The 22,974-nt window shown below is 38.2% G+C and overlaps 1 protein-coding gene across 1 annotated transcript in view; it reads right to left on the bottom strand.

The window, feature by feature from the left end:
- IL23R (interleukin 23 receptor) overlaps nucleotides 1-20,214 on the bottom strand; it is a 90,797-nt gene extending 70,583 nt beyond the window's left edge. The window contains exons 1-4 of the mRNA XM_078332205.1: nucleotides 20,127-20,214; nucleotides 18,487-18,585; nucleotides 17,036-17,332; nucleotides 8,870-8,993 (exon numbers count right to left, since the gene is read on the bottom strand). Coding sequence (XP_078188331.1) covers nucleotides 8,870-8,993; nucleotides 17,036-17,332; nucleotides 18,487-18,556 — 491 coding nt within the window. The 5' untranslated portion in view covers nucleotides 18,557-18,585; nucleotides 20,127-20,214. The remainder of the gene's footprint in view (nucleotides 1-8,869; nucleotides 8,994-17,035; nucleotides 17,333-18,486; nucleotides 18,586-20,126) is intronic.
- Nucleotides 20,215-22,974: the final 2,760 nt, after the last annotated feature.

The following is a 22,974-nucleotide window of genomic DNA, read 5'->3' as shown; positions in this document are numbered from 1 at the left end:
ATTCATCTTCCATGGTGCCTGAAAATCCCAACATTGGTGTTATTCTAAAATGTTTATCAGCTTGTCGTGCACAGAGATGGTGTCTTTTTTTTTTTAATATCTAGAGTTTAACACAATCCCAGGAAGCCACAAAATGCTAAATAAATATTTGCTAAAATGACTTGAACAGAACAGAATGCAGGCCATCATTCATGCATTTTTATTCAACAAATATTTATGGAGTAGAATGCACTGAGCCAGACATTACCAGTGTTTCCAAGATAAAGAAAAAATATATTTACATGAAATTACTGAAGATAATGGGACTACAGTCAATAGATGCTTATTAGCATAGATTTTTGTTCTTCTGGTTTTTTTCTATCATTACCCTTTGAAACAGCAAAATAAAGGAGGTAAAAGAAGGTATGTGAACAGCCACGAGGCTCTGTCTGGTGAGGCCATCACAAAGGAGCTGGGAAGAAAGAAACTCTTGAAGCAAAACAGACAAAATTCTACTTTACAACTTCACCCCAACACGAGGAGGTCCCTGACAGCACCTTTGCTGCCATAGAGGAAACACTGCCTTTCTGCAACTGGGGAAACGAGTAGGTGGCCTCAGGTAACAAGCTCTGTACACGTGATTTTACTGGAAAACAACCACATGAGTTAGAAGTGAAACCTTGGCACATGCTGATCTCTATCTGGTTGCCAACGTGGAAAATACCCTAATAACTGAAGATTTAGAAGAGCTTCTTCAAACCTCATAATACCTCAACCACAACATTCATTATAAGTCAGCTTTCTCCTGGAGGAAAAGATCCTTTTGGTAGTTAGAGAAACTGACTTGCTCTTTTCTTTTCTTTTTTCTTCTTTGTTTTTTGAGATAGGGTCTGGCTAAGTCGCCCAGGGTGGAGTACAGTGGCTCACTGCAACCTCTGCCTCCTGGACTCAAGCCATCCTCCCAAGGAGCTGGGACTCCGGGCACCCGCCACCATGCCCGGCTAATTTTTGTATTTTTTGTAGAAATTTTTGTATTTTTCACCATGTTGCCCAAGCTGGTCTTGAACTCCTGAGTTCAAGTGATCCACCTGCCTCAGCCTCCCAACGTGCTGGGATTATAGGCCTGAACCACTGTGCCCAGCCCTCTTCTCTAATTTTTTTTCAACTCATTAGTTTGTTTGTAATCAATTGTTAAATAGGTGTTCGTTTCCTTTTCTGACCTGTCTATATTTATAGAAGCTAGCTCTTTGACTTAACTAGAGGAGAACATTCATTTTTATGCTAATATTTATATCTTTCATGTCCTCTTTAAAATGTGATAAAATCCCATTAATCTGGCCTCCATCAATTCAGAACATGGTTAGGTTTATCAGAGTTTGGCTATAATTTATTATTGGATTTTAGGAAAGATGATGGGAAAAATAATTTTTAAAATATATAATGACCTTATATTATTATTTAACTAGACAGAAGAGAGATGCAGGAAATGTCTATTTCTGGTTATCCACTAGAATAATTGCTCAACAAATATTTATTGAGTATTTACTATGTGGCAGGCCCCATTCTAGGCTTAATCAATATAGCAATGAACAAGTCAAACAAAAATCCTTGCCCACACTAAGCTTACATTCTAGTTTGAATAAATAAATGTACTATTGACATATAGAAAATAAAGAAGCCTTGGCAATACCACTCAGGACATAGGCATGGGCAAAGACTTCATGACTAAAACACCAAAAGCAATGGCAACAAAAGCCAAAATTGACAAATGGGTCCTAATTAAACTAAAGAGCTTCTGCACAGCAAAATAAACTATTATCAGAATGAACAGGCAACCTACAGAATGGGAGAAAATTTTTGCAATCTGTCCATCTGACAAAGGGCTACTATACAGAATTTACAAAGAACTTAAACAAATTTACAAGAAAAAACAAACAACACCATCAAAAACTGGGTGAAGAATATAAACAGACACTACTCAAAAGAAGACATTACGTGGCCAACCAACATATGAAAAAAAGCTCATCATCACTGGTCATTAGATAAATGCAAATCAAAACCACAATGAGATACCATCTCATGCCAGTTAGTTAGAATGGCTATCATTAAAAAGTCAGGAAACAACAGATGCTGGAGAGGATGTTGAGAAATAGGAACACTTTCACACTGTTGGTGGGAGTGTAAATTAGTTCAACCATTGTGGAAGACAGTGTGGTGATTCCTCAAGGATATACAACTAGAAATACCATTCGACCTGGCAATCCCATTACTGGGTATATACTCAAAGGATTATAAATCATTCTACTATAAAGACACATGCACGGGTATATTTATTATAGCACTGTTTACAATAATAAAGACTTTTTGAATCAACCCAAATGCCCATCAATAATAGACTGGATAAAGAAAATGTGGCACATATACACCATGGGATACTATGCAGCCATAAAAAAGGATGAGTTCATGTCCTTTGAAGGGACCATGGATGAAGCTGGGAACTATCATTCTCAGCAAACTAACACAAGAACAGAAAACCAAACACTGCATGTTTTCATAAGTGGGAGTTGAACAATGAGAACCCATGGACACAGTGAGGGGAATATCACACACCAGGGTCTGTAAGGGGTGGAGTACTAGGGGAGGGATAGCAGGGGGTGGGGGACTAGGGGAGGGATAGCATTAGAAGAAATACCTAATGTAGATGACAGATTTAAGGGTGTAGCAAACCACCACGGCATGTGTATACCTATGTAACAAACCTGCACATTCTATAAATGTATCTTAGAACTTAAAGTATAATAATAATAACAAATTAAGTCTTTCTTATTAGAGCACATGCAATATCTCTTTCTAGATTTTTCCAAAATTATTGTATTACTTAAAAATATATAAATAAAATTATTTATAATATTCTATAAATATCCTATTATAATATCCTATAATATATTTTATTATCAATAAATAAAATTATTTATAATATCCTATAAATGTATATATCCTATAAACATCCTATATCCTATAAAAATTATATATAATTTTATTTTATATATAATTCATATTATAAATAATAATAAATTATAATTTGTTATAAATTATATCATAAATCATATTGTTATGAATTATAATATGTTATAAATTATATTATATTATTTATAATATATATTATATTATTAATTTAATTAAATTATAATATATAATATAAATAATCCTATTTATTATAGATAAATTAATAAAATTATTTATAATATCCTATAAATTATTTACAATATTCTATAAGTCCTAGCCATTTTTATGGCTTTACATTAATATTTTCCTCAACCAAATCAGTCAGATTTCCCTTGGGCCATAATATTCTAATATCCTTTGCTATAGCCTGAATATTAATGTCCCCCTCAAAATTCACATGTTGAACTTAAACCCCAATGTAGTAGTGTTAAAAGGTGGGGCCTTTAGAAAATGATTAAGTCAGGAGTGCTCTACCCTCATGAATAAATTTAGTTCCCCTGTAAAAGAGGTTGAAGGGAGCTGCCTGACCCCTTCTACTATGTGATAACATATAAAAGTCACCATCTATGAGGAACAGATCCTCACCAGACACCAAATCTGTTGACGCTTGATCTGGGACTTGCCAGCCTCCAGAACTGTGAGCAATACATTTCTGTTGTTTACAAATGACCCAGTCTAAGGTATTTTGTTATAGCAGCTTGAATGGACTGACACCATTTTGTTTTGTACTTAATTCTAAGCATTTTCAATATGCAAGTCATTTCCTATAATTTGCTTTTTTTATAAGCTTTGTGGTATTAATTATCCTCATTTCACAGGAGGCTGAGGCTCAGTGGGGCCAAATAACTTTTCTAAGATTACACAGCTAGCAACTATAGCAGATACTGTTGGACGACAGTACCCAACTCCATTTACAATGCCCTTCTGCCAGGTTGCCATCCAGGCAGAGTAGGCATGTGACACTGTTGTGGCCAACTCAGTGTAGGTGGAAGTCCACAGGAGAACTCCTTTGCTCTTTAGCACTTTTCCGGCCTGGACCTTGGATGAGAAGCCTGAAGATACAGCATCTGAAGATTAAGGTCCACACAATAATGATCGCTGAAGAGAAAAATGAAAAGAGCCTAGATTCCTAGGGTGTTACTGAACTATCATGCCACCTGTGTACTACATATAATTGTAACCTGATAGAAACAAGGCCCTGTCTATTTAAGTGACCGCACTTAAGTTTTGTTTTGTTTTGTTTTTGAGATGGAGTCTCGCTCTGTTACCCAGGCTGGAGTGCAATGGCATGAACTCTACTCGCTGCATCCTTCACCTCCCAGGTTCAATCAATTCTCCTGCCTCAGCCTCCCGAGTGGCTGGGATTACAGGCATGTGCCACCATGCCCAGCTAATTTTTGTATTTTTAGTAGAGATGGTGTTTCACCATATTGGCTGGGCTTATCTTGAACTCTTGACTTCAGGTGATCCACCTGCCTTAGCCTCCCAAAGTGCTGGGATTACAAGCATGAGCCACAGTGCCTGACCTGCACTTGAGTTTTTTGATATTTGCATGATAAAAGACACCTGACTGATAAGTTTCAGAACTGGAAATTAAATCTAAAACTCTAAAGCCCTTGCTCTTCACAATGAATATTTCTGAAAGCATTCTCTTTAGTAAACTCATTCTTAATATATTCCGAGTGATTTTTTGAGTACTGAGAACAATCTTAGTACTTATAACTACTACAAGTATTCCTTACTTTATAAAGTGGATATGTTCCTCAAAATTCACATGTAAATAATTTAAACATACATAATTTTGAATGCATCAAAGGATTTTAAAAGAAATATATAACATATAGTCATAAAATATTCAGAAAATATTTTTATGATACTAAATAGGAAATTAGGTGGAGATTAGCTAGTTTAAAATCATATCCAACAAATATTTTTTAAAATTATGGTTCATCTGTCTGGAACTTACAATGCAGTTTTACTATCAGGAACCTCAGAAGGCAGGTAAGTCAGGCTTAAAAGAATTACCCCACACCGCTAGGATGGCAATAGCCAAGATATAAACAAAGGTTGGCAAGGATGTGAAGATACTGGAACCCTTATGCACTGTCGGTGGTAAGGTAAAATGATGTGGCTGCTTTGGAAAACTTTACAGCAGTTGCACAAAAGGTTAAATGTAGAGTTAGCATGAGACCCAGGAATTCTATTCCTAAATATATGCCCAAGAGAAATAAAAACATATGTCTACACAAAACTTGTACACAAATATTAATAGGTGCATAATTCATAATAGCTGAAAAGTGCAACCAAAACGTTTATCAACCAAGGAATAAATAATAAAATGTGTTCCACATAATGGAATATGATTTGCCTTAAAAAGGAATCAAATACTGATACATGTTGCACCATACATAACCTTGAAAACATTATACTAAATGAAAGAAGCCAGCCACAAAAGACCACATATTATATGATTCCTTTTATATGACATGTCCAGAGTAGGCAAATCCACAGAGACAAAAAGCAGATAGTGGTTGTCAAGGACTGGGAAGATCGAGGGGAAATAGAAAGTGATTGCTAATGGATGTGATTTTTTTTGTCATGATGAAAATGTTCAATCCTTTTTTTTTTTTTTTAAAAAAAAAAAACGGGGTTTCACCATGTTGGTCAGACTGGTCTTGAACTCCCGACCTCAGCTGATCCGCCCACCTTGGCCTCCAAAGTGCTTGGATTACAGGCATGAGCCACTACGCCCAGCTGAAAATGTTCAATCTTAATTGCAGTGTTGGGTGCTAAAACTCAAGGAATAATATACTTTAAATAAGGTGAATTGCGTGGTAGGTGAATCATACTTAATAAAGTGTTAGTTATATTAAAAACAGGAAAGAATGAATTAACCCAACAACCAAGATCAGGAGTTCAGGAGATCCTTCCAGGTTCTGGGAGATAGTGAAGATCCTCAAGTCACTAGGCTCTCTCTGTCAATCTGGCACTGTCTGTTGTTTTCTGTGAGCTTGAAGTGCAAAGTTTGCTCCCATACAGCCCTCACCTTCACATTCTTAAAGTTGGCTTAGCAATGAGACTCTAGTTGTCTTTCTCTGGTTGCCTTTTTTCTATTTTACCCTATAGGCAAGGGGTAGATGTTTAGTTTCCAATGGTGGAGCCAGAGACCCCGGTTAGAATCCTTTCTCCTTTACTTCTTAGTCAAATGGCTTTGGAGAGGTAGTGTGAGTTCCCCAAGCCATCTGTAAAACGGGAACAGTAACAATCGTTCCCTCACAAGGTTAAGTTCAGAGTTGAAGACATCATGCACATGAAATACAGAGCACATTGCTTAGCACATTACATGTCATCCATCAATTCTATCCATCCCTGATATCAGAGTTTTCATCATCTCTTTGGTACTGGAATGTTCCTCTGCTTAACTACTACTCAGAATGAAAGGTGTATGCTTCTTGCCCACAGCATGCAGCTGGTAACTCCAGGTCTGGCAATGTACTCATAAAATCTGTCTAGTCTCTACACGGACTTTCTTGAATGAAGAGGTGTTTCTTTTTATGTTTCACTTAATAAAAATTATTCTGAGTATCCAACAGGTGGAGAAAGAGAGCAAGATTAGGTTATTCTCTTCCATAGAGACCAGGCTTGGTGGCTGGGAGAATTGCTTGAACCAAGGAGGTGGAGGCTGCAGTGAGCTGAGATCGTGTCACTGCACTCCAGCCTGGGTGACAGAGTGAGACTCTGGCTAAATAAATAAATTAATTAATTAAATAAATAAAAAGATAACTAAAAAAAAGAAGGTTATTCTCTTCCGTAATGATGAGAACAGAATAAAATATCTTAAATATGCCCTCCGATAGGGTCCTTCACAACCCTTCAATGGAAAATAAGAAGATAGGCAACCTATGTTCAAATTCCACCAAAGAAACCAAAAAACAAATTCCACCTCTCCTTCTCACAGCTGTGTGGTCCTGGATACATTACCTGACCTTTCTAAGCCTCAGTTCCCTTGTCTATACAAATGGGAAAAATAATTCTATGCATCTGTCTTAGTCTGTTTGTGCTGCTATACCAATATCTTAGACTAGGTAATTTATAAACAACAGAAATTTAGTGTTTATAGTTCTGGAGGCTTGGAAGTCCTAGATCAAGGCATCAGCAAATTCAGTGTCTGGTGAGGGCTCACTCTCTGCTTTATAGATAGCACCTTCTGACTGTGTCCTCACAGGGTAGATGGGCAAACAAGCTCTCTTTCAGGCCTCCTAGAGAAGGGCAATAATTCCATCCATGACAGCTTCACCCTCATGACCTAATCTCACTTCAAAGGCCCCAACTCTTAATACTGTTGCATTGGGGATTGGTTTCAACATATGAGTTTTAGGAGGACAAAAGCATTTGAATCATCCAGTGCCTCACATTGGTTGTATAGGGTATTAAATGAGGCAGCATTTATAAAGCTCTTGGCCCAGTGCTTGGCAAACAGTAAGGGTCTAATAAATGCTTTTAAAAATCGTTTGTGAAATTTTTAAGAATTACTGACAGATAAAAAAAGTGTACTTCAAAAACAGTACAGAAGGCATTTTATTTTATTTATTATTATTATTTATTATTTATTTTAGACGGAGTCTTGCTGTTGTTACCCAGACTGGAGTGCAACGGCACGATCTCGGCTCACCGCAGCCTCTGCCTTCCGGGTTCAAGCAATTCTCCTGCCTCAGCCTCCCATGTAGCTGGGACTACAGGCACGCACCACCACACCCAGGAAATTTTTGTATTTTTTTTTAGTAGAGATGGGGTTTCACCATGTTGGCCAGGATGGTCTCGATCTCTTGACCTCATGATCCACCTGCCTTGGCCTCCCAAAGTGCTGTGATAACAGGCGTGAGCCACTGTGCCTCGCCGAATTTTATTTTTTAATAAACTAAACAAGAAACACGGATAGGGTGAACAACTTGTTCTAGTTTGCCCACAACTTTCCAGCTTTTTAAAACTGAAAATCCTTTGTCCTGCAAAGCCACTTAGCATGAGGCAAACAGGAAAGTTGATCAGCCTATATAGACACCAAATTTAAGATTTAAACGTTATTATGAACAATTAATACCTTCCATGAATTTAATGGTAACCTGGCATGATTATACACACTTTAAAAGTCAAATTCCACCTAATGAATTAGGAAAAACCTGTGCTTTAGGTTTTATTTTTAGGCTCATTTAAATATTAAAACTAATAGCAATTCAGAGAAATTACGTTGTTGAAACCCTAGAAGAAGAATAGAGCAGGGATTTAAGCAACAATTTATTTTTTTATTTTTATGTTATTTTATTTTATTGAGATGGAGTCTTGTTCTATAACCCAGGCTGGAGTGCAGTGGTGCAATCTTGGCTCACTGTAACTTCCACCTCTCAGATTCAAGAGATTCTCCTGCCTCAGCCTCCCAAGTAGCTGAGATTACAGGTGCCTGCCACCATGCCCGACTATTTTTTGTATTTTTAGCAGAGACAGGGTTTTACCACGTAGGCAAGCCTGGTCTCAAACTCCTGACCTCAGGTAATCCACCCACCTTTCTCTCCCAAAGTGCTGGGATTACAGGTGTGAGTCACTGTGCCCGGCCTAAGCAATGGTTTAAAACTAGGCCCCTGCTACCAGTTACCTACTGGTAGCATGAATACAAAGGACAGAAAGATTGTAGAACACTTTGCCTTCCAGAGTGAATATTAATGGCCCAAAAAGGGCATTGGTAGTTTCATTGATCAGAAGTAGGAAATTAGGGATAAATCAGGGTATATATTTAATGTTTGAGGCTGATTACTTGGATCTCTGCTGGAGGCAGAGCACTGGCTGAACTGGGGTGGAACTGCTTATATGAAGCCGTGAAGAAGGGACCTACCTCTTCACATGCACCACGTATTTTGTGTCTATGTAGGTGAGCTTCCCAGCATTCCAGGTGCAAGTCATGTTGCCTGAATATTCATAAATGACACAGGTTACCTCATCAGGAACATCTGGCGGATCTGCAACAAAACATATCACTTAGGAGCTGCCATAAGAAATATGAAGTTCTCTATTAAGTAGTCAGCTGAGAAACGGACAATTTTATTTGAGAAATCAGGCCAATCAGCACTCAGCACCTCCCTGCTCCTCCTTCCATCCCTACTACCTTACCTTGCAACCCACTTTACCATCAAATATCCACTCCCTTCTTCTGATACTGGACTATATTATCCGAAATTTAGTCTCCCCCTAGCTACCTCTGCATCTTTCTCTTTGTCTTAACAGCTAGACACCTCTAAAGAGTCTGTTATTCTTCATTTCCCATATACTTTTGAACCCAAAACAATTAGGATTCAGCCTCCATAATTCCACCAAAGCCATTGTTGCTAAGATCATTAATGACTTTCTCTTCAACAGACCCCGTCTCTTGTCATTTGTCATTGAGTTTGATCTCTATAGCATTTGATATTTTGCTCACTCCCTCCTTGAGATCTCTGTTTTAAAGCTGGGCGTGGTGGCTCACATCTGTAGTCCCAGCTACTTGGGAGGCTGAGGTTGGAGGATCCCTGGAGCCTCGGAGTTTGAGGCTTCAATGAGCTATGATCAAGACACTGCCCTCCAGCCTGGGTGACACAGTGAGACCTTGTCTCAAAAAGAAGAAAAGAAAAAAAACCTCTCTGCTTTTGACTCTGGCAAATGGGTTCTTTGTAGTTTTCTTCTTCTACTACTCTGGCAGACTATCTTCCTTTCTAGGATGTTTTTCACTACTCATTTTAAAAGTTTTGTGTTCATACATGCAATAAAATATTATTCAGCCTTAAAAAGGAAGGGAACTTTAATACATGCTAGAATGTGGATGAAACTTGAAGACATTATATTAAGCAAAACCAGACCTGAAAGGACAAATACTGTATGATTCCCCTTACACGAGGTATCTGAAATAGTCAGACTCATAGAAAATAGAATGGCCTGGCACAGTGGCTCACGCCTGTAATCCCAGCACTTTGGGAGGCCGAGGCGGGTGGATCACGAGGTCAAGAGATCGAGACCATCCTGGTCACCATGGTGAAACCTCATCTCTACTAAAAATACAAAAAATTAGCTGGGCATGGTGGCGCGCACCTGTAATCCCAGCTACTCAGGAGGCTGAGGCAGGAGAATTGCCTGAACCCAGGAGGCGGAGGTTGCGGTGAGCCGAGATCATGCCATTGCACTCCAGCCTGGGTAACAATGACAGTTGCTGGGGCTTGGAGGAGAAGGAAATGAGTATTTGTTTAGCAGATACGGAGTTTCAGTTTGCAGGAAGAGGGTTCTGGAGATAAATGGTGGTGATGGTTGTACAACAGTGTAAATGTACTTAGTGCCACTGAACTGTATACTTAACCATGGTAAAAATGGTACAGTTTATGTTATGTATTTTACCACCACCACAGCAAGAATTTTTTAAAGTTTGGTATTCACGCAATTCTGTTGCAAGGCTCTTTTCCCCTCACCCTACTCAACTCATCCCACCCTGATTCCTGCCCAGCTCTTTCTCCAGGTGGCCATGTCATGGGGAACATTTTTATTTTTTGTTGGCTAGCATCTTTCCCTCTTGAGAACCGACATCCCCCCCACCCCGGTCCCTCACCCCAGTCTTACCCCTACCCCAACCCCAAGGCCTCTCAATCAAGAGGCTTTCCACAGAAGTGTGCCTTTGAGGTAGGCTGACTAGTTGGAGAATTTCCCTTGGGAATGAGCACACGATTCAAGATAAACCAGTCAGAATTCTCCAAGGGACTTTTTCTGAAACCATTGTAAAAGAAGCACAGAAACTTCTTTTTGTGCTGTCTCGAGTAGCATGTGAGCTGTAAGTTGCTGGTAACCATCTTGCTGTCATTGTAAAACAAGCTTCTTCACAGTCTTTAGTCTATTTAAGAATGAAGCCAACCCAGGGGAGAACAATACCTAACAGACAGGAAAAGATGAGAGAATTCTGATGACATTGAGTTTTGGGGGCCTTTAAAGCCTATGAAACCCCAGCAACTACAGAATGACACCTAGAATTTTCAGTTGTATCATTCAATTGTGAATAAGATGAAGATTTTTTTAAAGTATAGAAATATCAAGTGTTTATTAAATATTCACTTTTCAGGTGTGGCTCTCTTAGTTCATCTCTGCATGTGAAATACTGCCAATACACTTGACTACTCAAAGAATGACAAGACAAATGGAAGGATAGGGGCTCATACAGAATGAAAATACAGACACGTATGCATCTGAAGTTACAGCTAAAGATTTAAGTACATATATGCTTTCACTTCACCTGCAAGTTGCCTACCAAAAATATTGCTTGTAAAATAATAAACAAATATATTAAAAATTTATCATCACTGCAAATCAAAGCAGTACTAGACGTCATTTAAACCTATCAAATTAGCAAGGATTTTGAAAAAGAGTAGTACACACTGTTGAATTGAACTCATGGAAATCCTTTAACACGCTTCTGGTGGAAGTACAAATCAATACAGCCTTTGTGGAGAGCACCTTACATATCACAATCTGTAAAAGCAGGTGTAATACTTTGTGACCCAGCAATTATACATCTAAGAATGCATCCCTAATGAAATGTTCATAGATATGTAAAAATGTTTGGCTTAAAGGATGTGCCCTTGTTGTTCATAATAATGAAAAAAATTGTAAACAGGCTCAATTTTCCAAAACAAGGTTAAATAAACTATAATACAGTCCTAAACATATTCAAAAGCAATGATATAGAAGACAATTTAAGTACCTGGCCTTTGGAAGGAATTAAATTTAATGAAGTAATGATCATATGGCAAAGTGAAAAAAGCAGGCTGTAAAATGGTTCAATTAGTGGTTTCATATAAGTAAGAGACTGAGAAAGAAAGGGTCCAAATTTCAAAGACACATTCCAAATTATTAAAGAGGGATTATGGTTACTAGTAAAATTATGGAATTATAGGAATGATAGGTATTTCTTTTTTGCTGGTCTACATTTTAAAAACTTTCCATATTGAATGCAATTTGATTTTACAATTAAAAAACTATTTTTCTTTATTGAGTTTCACTCTTGTTGCCCAGGTTGGAGTGCAATGGCATGATCTCAGCTTACCTCTGCCCCCCAGGTTGAAGTGATTCTCCTGCCTCAGCCTCCCGAGTAGCTGGGATTACAGGCATGCACCACCACACCCGGCTAATTTTGTATTTTTAGTAGAGATGGAGTTTCTCCATATTGGCCAGGCTGATCTTGAACACCCAACCTCAGGTGACCTGCCCACCTCGGCCACCCAAAGTACTGGGATTACAGACATGAACCACTGCGCCCAGCCTAAAATACTATTTTTATATATCAAAGGTCTAATATCCTTTTCAAAAAACCTGTTTTCAAACAGTAAGAACACACTAAAAAGTACATTTTGGTGACTTGTAGCATTGAGTTACAATGGAGAGAAATGGGGCTCCAAGTAGGGTAAAATACATCTTTGTTTTAATTGAGCCTTAAATGAAGTAGGTGTAGAAATATAAATTTAAATCATTTTGGAGACTGAGTTGTGGTCCCTCGTTGATTACAATGATTTGTGCTGAAGTTATTTTTTCCTCTAGTTTCAGATACAGAGTGTTATTGATCTGGCCATCAGAAAAGATAACTGCCAATGGTTTGGGCTGTGTTACTCCCCACAGCATCCTACGTGAAGTGAATTCTCAGAGTTATAAATGTCTGGTGGTAAATTAACTTTGCAAAAGATCAAAAAGATGACTATGCACACTCAGGCAAATAAGTATTTGTTAATATGAAGCAATGTAAAGATGAGCCTGTGAGTATGGTTATGATAATAACATCAAATTGTTGTTAGGTTTCATTGCCAGGTGATTCAATATCCAAGAACAAAACCTGGCTATACAACTAGGTACTAGAGAATACCTGAGATATACAAAAGGAGGCTTACGATTTTGCTCTTCCCTGCCAACCCCCCCTCCCCTATTATTGGGACATTCACTAATCACAGGCCAGGTTTCTTGTTAATTCAGAGTCTAGCCAAGGATCCTTTTCTACTGAGAGCTTGTTGAAAGCAGACTTCTTTGTATTTCTAGCATTTAACACATTTTGGTGCATAGTAACCACTCAATAAAGTTTATTCCATGAATTGATTGGCTTGATTAAGATAATAATGAGGATTAAAAGGAAGAGAGGCACAATTCTTCTGGCAAAGATCACTCTACGATTTCTTTTTACTTTTTTCTTTCTTTTTGAGACAGAGTCTCACTCTGTTGCCAGGCTGGAGTGCAGTGGCACCATCTAGGCTCATTGCAACCTCCACCTTCCAGGTTCAAGCGATTCTCCTGACTTACCCTCTCAAGTAGCTGGGACTACAGGCAGGTGCCACCACACCCAGCTAGTTTTTTTTTTGTATTTTTAGTAGCGATGGGGTTTCACCATGTTGTCCAGGATGGTCTCGATCTCTTGACCTCATGATCCATTCATCTTGGCCTCCCAAAGTGCTGAGATTACAGGTGTGAGCCACTGCACCTGGCCAGACGACTCTACAGTTTCTTACCAAAGCAAGGCACAGGCCAGCCTAATTGTTCCATAATCATATTTAATAGAAATGTTAGAAACAAATATTCAGGGTTTTTTACTGAATAAATAATGTGCTTTCATCATTGTAAATAAAAGCCAAAGAAGTCTAAAATTTTAAAAGTCAAAGATTCTTAAAATTTTAAGCAAATGAGTAAGTAGAAACATGACTGTGTATGGTTTAATTCGGCATTTTTAAATGAATAAAGACATCTTGTATTTTATCCCATGATTGGTGTGGTCCGATTAGAACAAATTTCCCATAATATGTGTGCATTTAATCCTAGACAATAATCTAAGAAATGTTTAGGATTGTGGCTAAAAATGGAAACTGTGATAATATGGTTTATATTTCACAAATTATACATTAAAGCACAGCACTTTTAAATATATTTGGATAGCTTTTCAAGGAAAGCAATGACTCATTTATCTTGCCTTTTACAATTTGTCTGCAGTCCAAAAAAATACATATAATCATTTTGTTCAAGGCAGTGATGATAAGTTGACATAGTAAAGCTCACATGACAAATATCCTGTGATCAAAGTGGTCCAGTGAAAGCAATGTGATTTCTAGAATGCCACAAAACCCTCAAAAACCTTTTTTTGACCTACTTAAATAGGAAGTTTTGTTTGCTAAGAATGTAGAGCCCAAGAAGCCATTCAGCTTGAATCCAGGGGTTTGAGTAAATTCTCACCTGGCAGTTACATTTTTACACTCATAACCAGAGGCCTATGTAAGGAGTTATAACTCACAAGTTAAATAAGTGGAAAAAGTGATGTTCTTTCTAAGCAGCCATCAGCAGTGAATGTATTTCTATTAGGCCATCCTGGAAGGGGAACAAAGACTGTTCTCTTACCTTATCCATTGCCTGGTGTTGGGTTTGGGGACAGAGGCCCCTCAGCCAACACTGGGAGGGCTCTCGGGAGTAATCAGTTATACAAACTGCAACACAGGGAAGGTTGTGTTAAATATGTATAGGAGGCCGTTGTTTTGACCTGAGCTCCTGCACTAGGCCCCCACATGCCAAACCAAAATGAAGTCACTCTTATTAAGTGACATATAATGAAGCTGAATCTTTAAGGAAGCAGGTAAAACCCCACAAGGACTAGTTTTCTGAAAACAGAAAATTCACAGCAATCATGTAGAAAAAGCCCAGTCCACCTGAGGAGGAATGGAAGGAAACCCCCTCTGCTTTAACAGCTACAGGGAAAATAACCTGAAGGAACAATGTTAACCAATCTTGTAGTTTTGTTTTTTTTAAATTTCATTTCTTGTTCCCACCTTACAAAAACCAACTGTTCCGTTATAATAGTAGAACCAAAACTAAATATATAATTATACAAGCCAGCCCATATCACTATAGTAACTTAAACACCTCCAGGACACGTAGAGCACATCTCTGTTTTACAGAACAAGGTGCTGCCGATGCCTGAATCACAAATAAAAACGTATCAGATCTAAAAATTAGATTTGCTGAAATTTTGTTTTTTAACAGAGACAATGTTTATTTTGCTTCCTTTTTTCCTTTTACTTACACTAACAACTAACCTTTTCCTGTAACTGTGAAAGTTGCTTATTTGCCCTCTAAAGAAATTGTATAGTCTCTCTACCCGACTCCCACCCGCAAAGGATAAATAGTAAAGTATTTAAGCACTGAGGTTTGGTTATGTTTCCTGAGGATGTGGACAAGCTAAGGAGATTTCATACGTCAGATAAGGTGTCTGCCGGTGGTTTAATTTCCACAATTTAGGGCAAGTTCAGCAGTTTTAAGGCATTCGTTTATTCTTTGACTCAAAACCTATGACTTTCCTTCAACTCAACTCTACAACTTTCTATAGTTCCCTCTCTTGAAAAGCACGCAAGATCAGCTGCTCAGAGTTAAGTAGGACAGTGGCTTCATTATAGAGCAAGGAAGCCTCTTATTTCCCAAGCAGTCACAATAGGGTCAGGTGGTAGTGCTGACATGGTTCTGCCCCCAGCTAAGTTCTAAAGGTGAAGAAGAAGCAAGAAATGAGGTTTGATTCTCAAAAGTATGGAGGAGGGGAACATGGCAAATACACAAATTCCTTTATTATTTACTGAAAATGGGTTCAAGTGCCATAGAGAATGAATATCTGAGTTAAAACAATGCTAAACTTATTGATCTACCCTTCATAATAGTGGAACCAAAGCTAAGTATATAATTATACAACCAGCCCATATCAGTATAGTAACTTCAATATCTCCAGGACACTCAGAGCACACATTGAATTTAGCATATATTTTTAAGATTAATTTGACTAAGCTTTTAAATAAATTAATAATTAGTCCCTTCAAGGTGGATTTTAAGAAAAAGAAAAAAATTTGTAATTGCAATAACAAACACAGTGATTCTCAATTGTAATAGTGAGATTGGGAACAGAGGCTTGTAGAAGAATCTCCCTGTTTTTTGTTTTTTGTTTTTTTTGAGACGGAGTTTCGCTCTTCTTACCCAGCCTGGAGTGCAATGGCACGATCTCGGCTCACCGCAACCTCCACCTCCTGGGTCCAGGCAATTCTCCTGCCTCAGCCTCCTGAGTAGCTGGGATTACAGGCACACGCCACCATGCCCAGCTATTTTTTGTCTTTTTAGTAGAGACAGGGTTTCACCATGTTGACCAGGATGGTCTCGATCTCTTGACCTCGTGATCCACCTGCCTCGGCCTCCCAAAGTGCTGGGATTACAGGCTTGAGCCACCGCACCCGGCTAAGAATCTCCCTATGTTTTATCAAAAGGATGCATTTTTAAGGATTTGGGTACTGATATGCTTTAAACTTTATCATATGTTCCCAAATAAATTATTGAAATTAAGTGCTTAACACAGCCTGTATAATTAGCCCCCTTTTACAGGCGAGGAATCAAGGCTTAAGCAACTTACCCAAGATCACAAACCTGGGAGTGCAGTGGGAACACAAAACGAGTTTTGCAACTCTCCCTAAATTTTGGCCTCAAAATTTCTCAATGGGATCTGCTTCAAGGTAAATAATATTAATTTAGAAAAATGAAACAAAACAAAGAAAATTAAAAGAGCAACATTTTAAATCTAAGGGTTCTGGTTTTCACGTATGCAGTGATTGTTCAGGGTAGAGGTGAAAAATCATTTTTTGAATGTATTGGCAACATTTTAAAATTTAAGAGTCCACATTAAAATTTTATATTTCTGTCTTCCTTTGAAGAGCCAAAAGATGTAGGAATACTGGGCCCCTGTGAATGCTGGATCTGGGTGGTGGCTCCCCCCAGGAGACCACTCTGCACTTTCTTCTCTGCATAGTTCCCATTAGCTGCTACAATTCATACGGTTCACCAGCCTGGCCCTGGAGACATTTGAGTTTGCAGCGCCTGTATTGAACTAATCTAAAACTGAGCTATATCATTTTGCCCCTATTTTTAGACTAGTGTGGTAACGACCAGTTAATTGTTAGACGAGCTTTTGTTTGCATTTCCAATGTGCCCCAACACTTACATCCAGAAGAAATGTCTTTTCCACATATCAGTGTCTCTTGAAAATGTTTGGTACATTCAGCAGTGCAGTACATAGAAGCATGTGGTTCCAGAAAGTTTTGATACCAAAGCCGAGCTGTTGTTTTGTTAATCCTTGTGATTTGAAATCTTTCTCTGATGCCGTTTTTATAAAAATGAAGTTTCCTTGGTTGGCAGTTCTTAATCGCTGCTTTGCAATATATAGAGATATTCATGCCCATCTTAAAAATTGTGGCTGGCTCTACCCAGATGTGGCCAGAGCAGTTTATATTTGTAATTCCTAGAAATAAATAGGAAAATAATAAATTACATGTAAAACATTAAAACAAGAGATTCAGAAGAGTATGCTATTGCATTTTAAATTATTATTTCTATTAATTAAATGATTCTATTGAAAATAGTTTTAGGACTAGATGTATATTTTCATAAACTAGCCTATTACAGTGTGTTTCTGTTAGGCCTCTTTTTTTTTTTTTGAGATGGAGTCTCACTCTGACGCTCAGGCTGGAGTGCAGTGGTGTGATCTTGGCTCACTGCAACCTCCGCCTCCCTGGTTCAAGGTATTCTCCCACCTCAGTCTCCCGAGTAGCTGGGATTACAGGTGTGCGCCACCATGCCCAGCTAATTTTTGTATTGTTAGTACAGATGGGGTTTCACCATGTTGGCCAGGCTGATCTCCAACTCCTGACCTCAGGTGATCCACCTGTCTTGGCCTCCCAAAGTGCTGAGATTATAGGCGTGAGACACCGCATCCAGGTTCTATTATGCTTTTATTAATGTTCAGCAGCATGACATAAGTCTGGAGTCAGCCTGGAAGCTTCTCTGAGTGTCTAAAGAACAAATATAATTAGCTCTCCTACTTTAAAGAACTGAGAGATTATGAAGCTACCGTATTTTTCCAAGGTAAGATTAAAAATAACACTGGGCACTGTAGAATCTGAACTGCATTCTCTAGCTACTCAACAAATCTTTTGGTTTTTTTTTTTTAGATAAAGGCTAACTTTTTTTTTTAAGCAAAGTATGAATATAATGCATAAAACCATACTCTTGCCAATGGCTCCCATAGTTATTATGTGCCAAGCAATAAGTGGTTCACGAAATAGAATTACATTCAAATGTTTGACAGGTCATTATATAACAGTTATAGCATTTTAAAGACAGAACATGCAAATTTAAACTAATAAGCTCCTTTGTGGAAATATTCACATGTGAGTGAGAGGGCTGTCCATGAGGGAAATTTGAGAAAGAAATCCTTCCTTTGGAAGGAGATTGGACCCTTTTTATTTCTTTCTGTTTAATTTTTATGCACACACTTTTCCAGTCTAATAATATTTGTATTCTTCAGAAATTCTAACATAACACTGTGAAAATAATAATCATTCAATATTCTGCTTGTTGAATGAAAGATAGTAATCGCTACATAAAACGCCATACCTCCATGACACCAACTGAAGAGTGTGTAAAGAGCTATTACCACATCCCATTGAGTAGTGACCTGATTCATGTCTGGAAGCAGAAAAAGACTGTTTCTTTCTGGAAAAAAATGTGAAAAATGTTTAAATTGTAATACTTTAGTAAAATAATAAAAAGCATTACTTTTTCCCCTAAGAGTTATTGTATTTGATGGGAACCTTTGAGAAGGAAGGAAGGGAGAGAGGGAGGGAGGGAGGCAGGGAGGGGAGCAAAGAAATGTTACTGGTATTTTTAGGAGACATAATAAGAGATGGAAAAGTAAAGCAAACAAATGGAATTTTATACTCTTCAAAAGTCACTATGAATTATCTCAGTAGGGCATTTGACCCATTAAAATACAATTCTTTCTAATCTAGCCTTTCTCATCAGATACCTCCTCCTTTGAGCTTCTTTTCTTATTCTTTTAAATTTTTTTAGAGATAAGGACTTGCTCTGTAGCCCAGGCTGGAGTGCAGTGGCATCATCCTAATTCACTATAACCTCAAACTCCTGGGCTCAAGTGGTCCTTCCAACTCAGCCTCCCAAAGTGCTGTTACAGGCGTGAACCACGGTTCCTGGGCTAACTCCTGGTGATGAATTATTCTCCCTGCCAAAGTTATGTACCTCTCACACTCCAGAAATACTAGTCTTTGATGAGCGAAATTTGGGAAGAGCCAAAAATTTCAGAACTCCCAGAGAAAATGGATTCAAAATGAAGAAAAGTGAAGTGAGATTAAGCAATATGTGCTATCACCGGTTAGATTGTAAAAAGCCTTCTGTCTGGGCTAGGCGTGGTGGCTTATGTCTATAATATCAGCGCTTTGGGAGGCAGAGATGGGCAGATCACCTGAGCCTAGGAGTTCAAGACCAGACTGGGCAACATGGTAAAACTCTGTCTCTACTAAAAATACAAAAATTAGCCCAGTGTGGTGGCGTGTGCCTGTCATCCCAGCTACTCAGAAGGTGAAAGTTGCAGTGAACTATGATCACACCATTTGCACTCCAGCCTGGGCAACAGAGTGAGACCTTGTCCCCTTTCCCCCCTCCAAAAAAAAAAAAAAGAGAAAAAAGCCTTTCATCTGTAGAGAACTCCAAGTAAACACATTATAGAAATTCCTAATAATACTGTTTTTAGTTTACAACTAGAGTTACATTATTCAATTAATCAGGTACATTAATTAACTCATTTACTCAACAATCAACATTATTCAGTTATTTTATCTGTTTAATAAAACCTGAGCTTTTTCTATAAAACAACAAGAGAACGCAACGCATGGCTCATCAAATTGCATAAAATATCTAGTAACATATAAAAAATCTGGGGTCCCTCCAGCTCAGAAATATAGGGATCCCTTTCATAATTTGTTAGCAATAGTAATTCTTCTCTTCATAAGAAGCAACATAAGTCCTGAAAATATTCCTAGCTAGATGTTAACTGATAGAAATATGCAGTAATTATTATTTAAAGTGATAGAGTGCTGAACAATATTATACATTCCCTTTTCATCAGTAACCACTGCACGGAGCATATGAGAACCTGCAAGACAAAACAACTTGGCCTGTGTGTTTCCAAAAGAAAATATAGCCGTCTTTAAGTATTTGGATGATCACTGCCTATTTACCTTTCAACCTGTTTGAAGCACATAATTCCACTTCAGAGCCAGGGTGCCACCCTTGTTGGCTGTGTCATGTCTTCTTTCCCCACTGCCTGCCTGTCAGCGATCGCTTCAGGTTTTCAGCTCTGAGATCAATGGAAATGTCAGCAGAGCCCTGACCTACATTTCAGGTTCTTGAAGAGAAACTCAAACCGTCTGATTAGAAATGACTGGCTTTCATGTCACTATTTGGGAAAACCCAGATTACTGAAAGTGAACTGCTTTGTCAGTACTTTTTTTTTCTACAGCTTAATTTAAAATGGTCTCATCCAAGAGGCAGAACACTTATACATGTTTTCTTATAAATGTCCAACATTTTGACACCAAAAATATGATGCTTAGTTTTAATTTACAACCAGCATTGTTAATATTTATACACCTTTTTTTTTAGTTTTCCAGTTTGTTGAAGTATAACTGATGAATAAAATTCTACAATTTGATGGCATACAATGTGATTATTTGATACACATATATTTTGTGAAATTATTATATAATCAAGTTAGTTAACACATCTCTCACCTTATTTAGTTACTCTTGATTTTTCAGAGAGAACATTTAAGCAAATTTCAAGTATATTGTGTAATTCAGTATTATTAACTATGGTCACCATACTGTATATTAGATCTCCTGAACTTATTCATCTTACAACTGCAAGTTTATACCCTTTGACCAATAGCTTCCTTTTCTCCCCAACTCTCTACCCCGATAACCACCATTCTATCACTGTTTCTAGGGGTTCAACTATTTTAGATTCCACATGTAAATGAGATCTCACAGCATTTGTCTTTCTCTGTCTGACTTACTCACTCACACTAAAATAAGTCTGACTGAACTTACTTAAGAATTTCCTTCTTTTTTGCAGCTGCATAATATTCCTGTATATCCCACAATTTCTTTAGCTATTAATCCATTGACAGGCACTTAGATTATTTCCGTGTTTTAGCTATTTTGATGAATGCATTGTGAACATGGGAATGCAGAGATCTCTCATGGTGCTGATTTCATTCTAGGATACAGATCCAGAAGAGGGATTGCTTGCTCTTGGGATAGGTCTATTTTAATTTTTTAAATAAAATACTTTTTATTTCACACTATTTTCCATGATAACTGTATCAATTTACATTCCCAGAAGCAGTGTACAAGGCGGCCCTTTCTCTGTACCCTCACCAATACTTACATCTTGTCTTTTTGATAATAACCACCCCAAAAGCTGGAAAGTGATATCTCATGGTAGTTTTGTTTTTTGGTTTTCGTTATTTTGTTTTGGTTTTTATTATACTTTAAGTTCTGGGGTAAAGGTGCAGAAAGTGCAGGTTTGTTACATAGATGTACATGTGCCATGGTGGTTTGCTGCACTTTTCAACCCGTTATCTACATTAGGCATTTCTCCTAATGCTGTCCCTCTCCTAGTCCCCCACACCCTGACATTCTCTGGTGTCTGATGTTCCCCTCCCTGTGCCCATGTGTTCTCATTGTTCAGCTCCCACTTATGAGTGAGAACATGCGGAGTTTGGTTTTCTGTTCCTGTGTTAGTTTGCTGAGCATGAGGGTTTCCAGCTTCATCCATGTCCCTGCAAAGGACATGAACTCATCTTTCTTATGGCTGCATAGTATTCCATGGTGTATATGTGCCACATTTTCTTTATCCAATCTATCACTGATGGGCATTTCGGTTGATTCCAAGTCTTTGCTATTGTGAACAGTGCTGCAATAAACATACATGTGCATGTGTCTTTATAGTAGAATGATTTATAATCCTTTGGGTATATACCCAGTAATGGGATTGCTAGGTCAAATGGTATTTCTAGTTGTATATCCTTGAGGAATTGCCACACTGTCTTCACAATGGTTGAACTAGTTTACACTCCTACCAACAGTGTGAAAGTGTTCCTATTTCTCAATATCCTCTCCAGCATCTGTTGTTCCCTGACTTTTTCATGATCTCCATTCTAACTGGTGTGAAATGGTATTTCATTGTGGTTTTGATTTGCATTTCTCTAATGACCAGTGATGATGAGCTATTTTTCATATGCTTGTTGACTGCATAAATATTTGAGACAGAGTCTTGCTCTGTTACCCAGGCTAGAGTGCAATGGCAAGATTACAGCTCACTGTAACCTCTACCTCCTGGGCTCAGGTGATCCTCCCACCTCAGCTTCCTAAGTAGCTGGCACCACAGGCATGTGCCATCACACCTGGCTGATTTTTTGTATTTTTGGTATAGATAGGTTCTGGGCATGTTGCCCAAGTTAGTCTCAAACTCTTAAACTCAAGCAGTCTGCCCATCTTGGCATACCAAAGGGCTGGAATTACAGGCATGAGCTACCACGCCCAGCTCATTGTAGTTTTGATTTGTATTAGTAATGTTGAGTACCTTTTCATACTTATTGGCCATTTGTCTGTCTTCCTTGAAAAAAAAAAATCTACTCAGGTCCAGAATCACCTGATGACACATTTCATTGCCTGATACATATAATGTATCCCAGTCATTAAGCAAAACATGACTCCAACACTGTGGAGAACTGATTGAAGATGAAGAGCCCAGTTAGGAAGCTATTGAAAACTGAGAGCTGATTTTTATTTTATTTTACATATTTTATTTCAGTTGGAGTTTTGCTCTGTTGCCCAGGCTGGAGTCCAGTGGCTCAATCTCTGCTCACTGCAACCTCTGCCTCCTGGGTTCAAGAGATTCTCCAACCTCGGTCTCCTGAGTAGCTGAGACTAAAGGCATGTGCCACCACCCCGGCTAATTTTTTTTGTATTTAGTAAAGACAGGGTTTCACCATGTTGGTCAGGCTGGTCTCGAACTCCTGAC

The sequence above is a fragment of the Callithrix jacchus genome, chromosome 7 (genome assembly GCF_049354715.1).
Source record: "Callithrix jacchus isolate 240 chromosome 7, calJac240_pri, whole genome shotgun sequence".
Taxonomy (NCBI): Eukaryota; Metazoa; Chordata; class Mammalia; order Primates; family Cebidae; genus Callithrix; species Callithrix jacchus.
The sequence above is the reverse complement of the archived record's forward strand: the minus strand, read 5'-3'. Positions and strand labels throughout refer to the sequence as shown.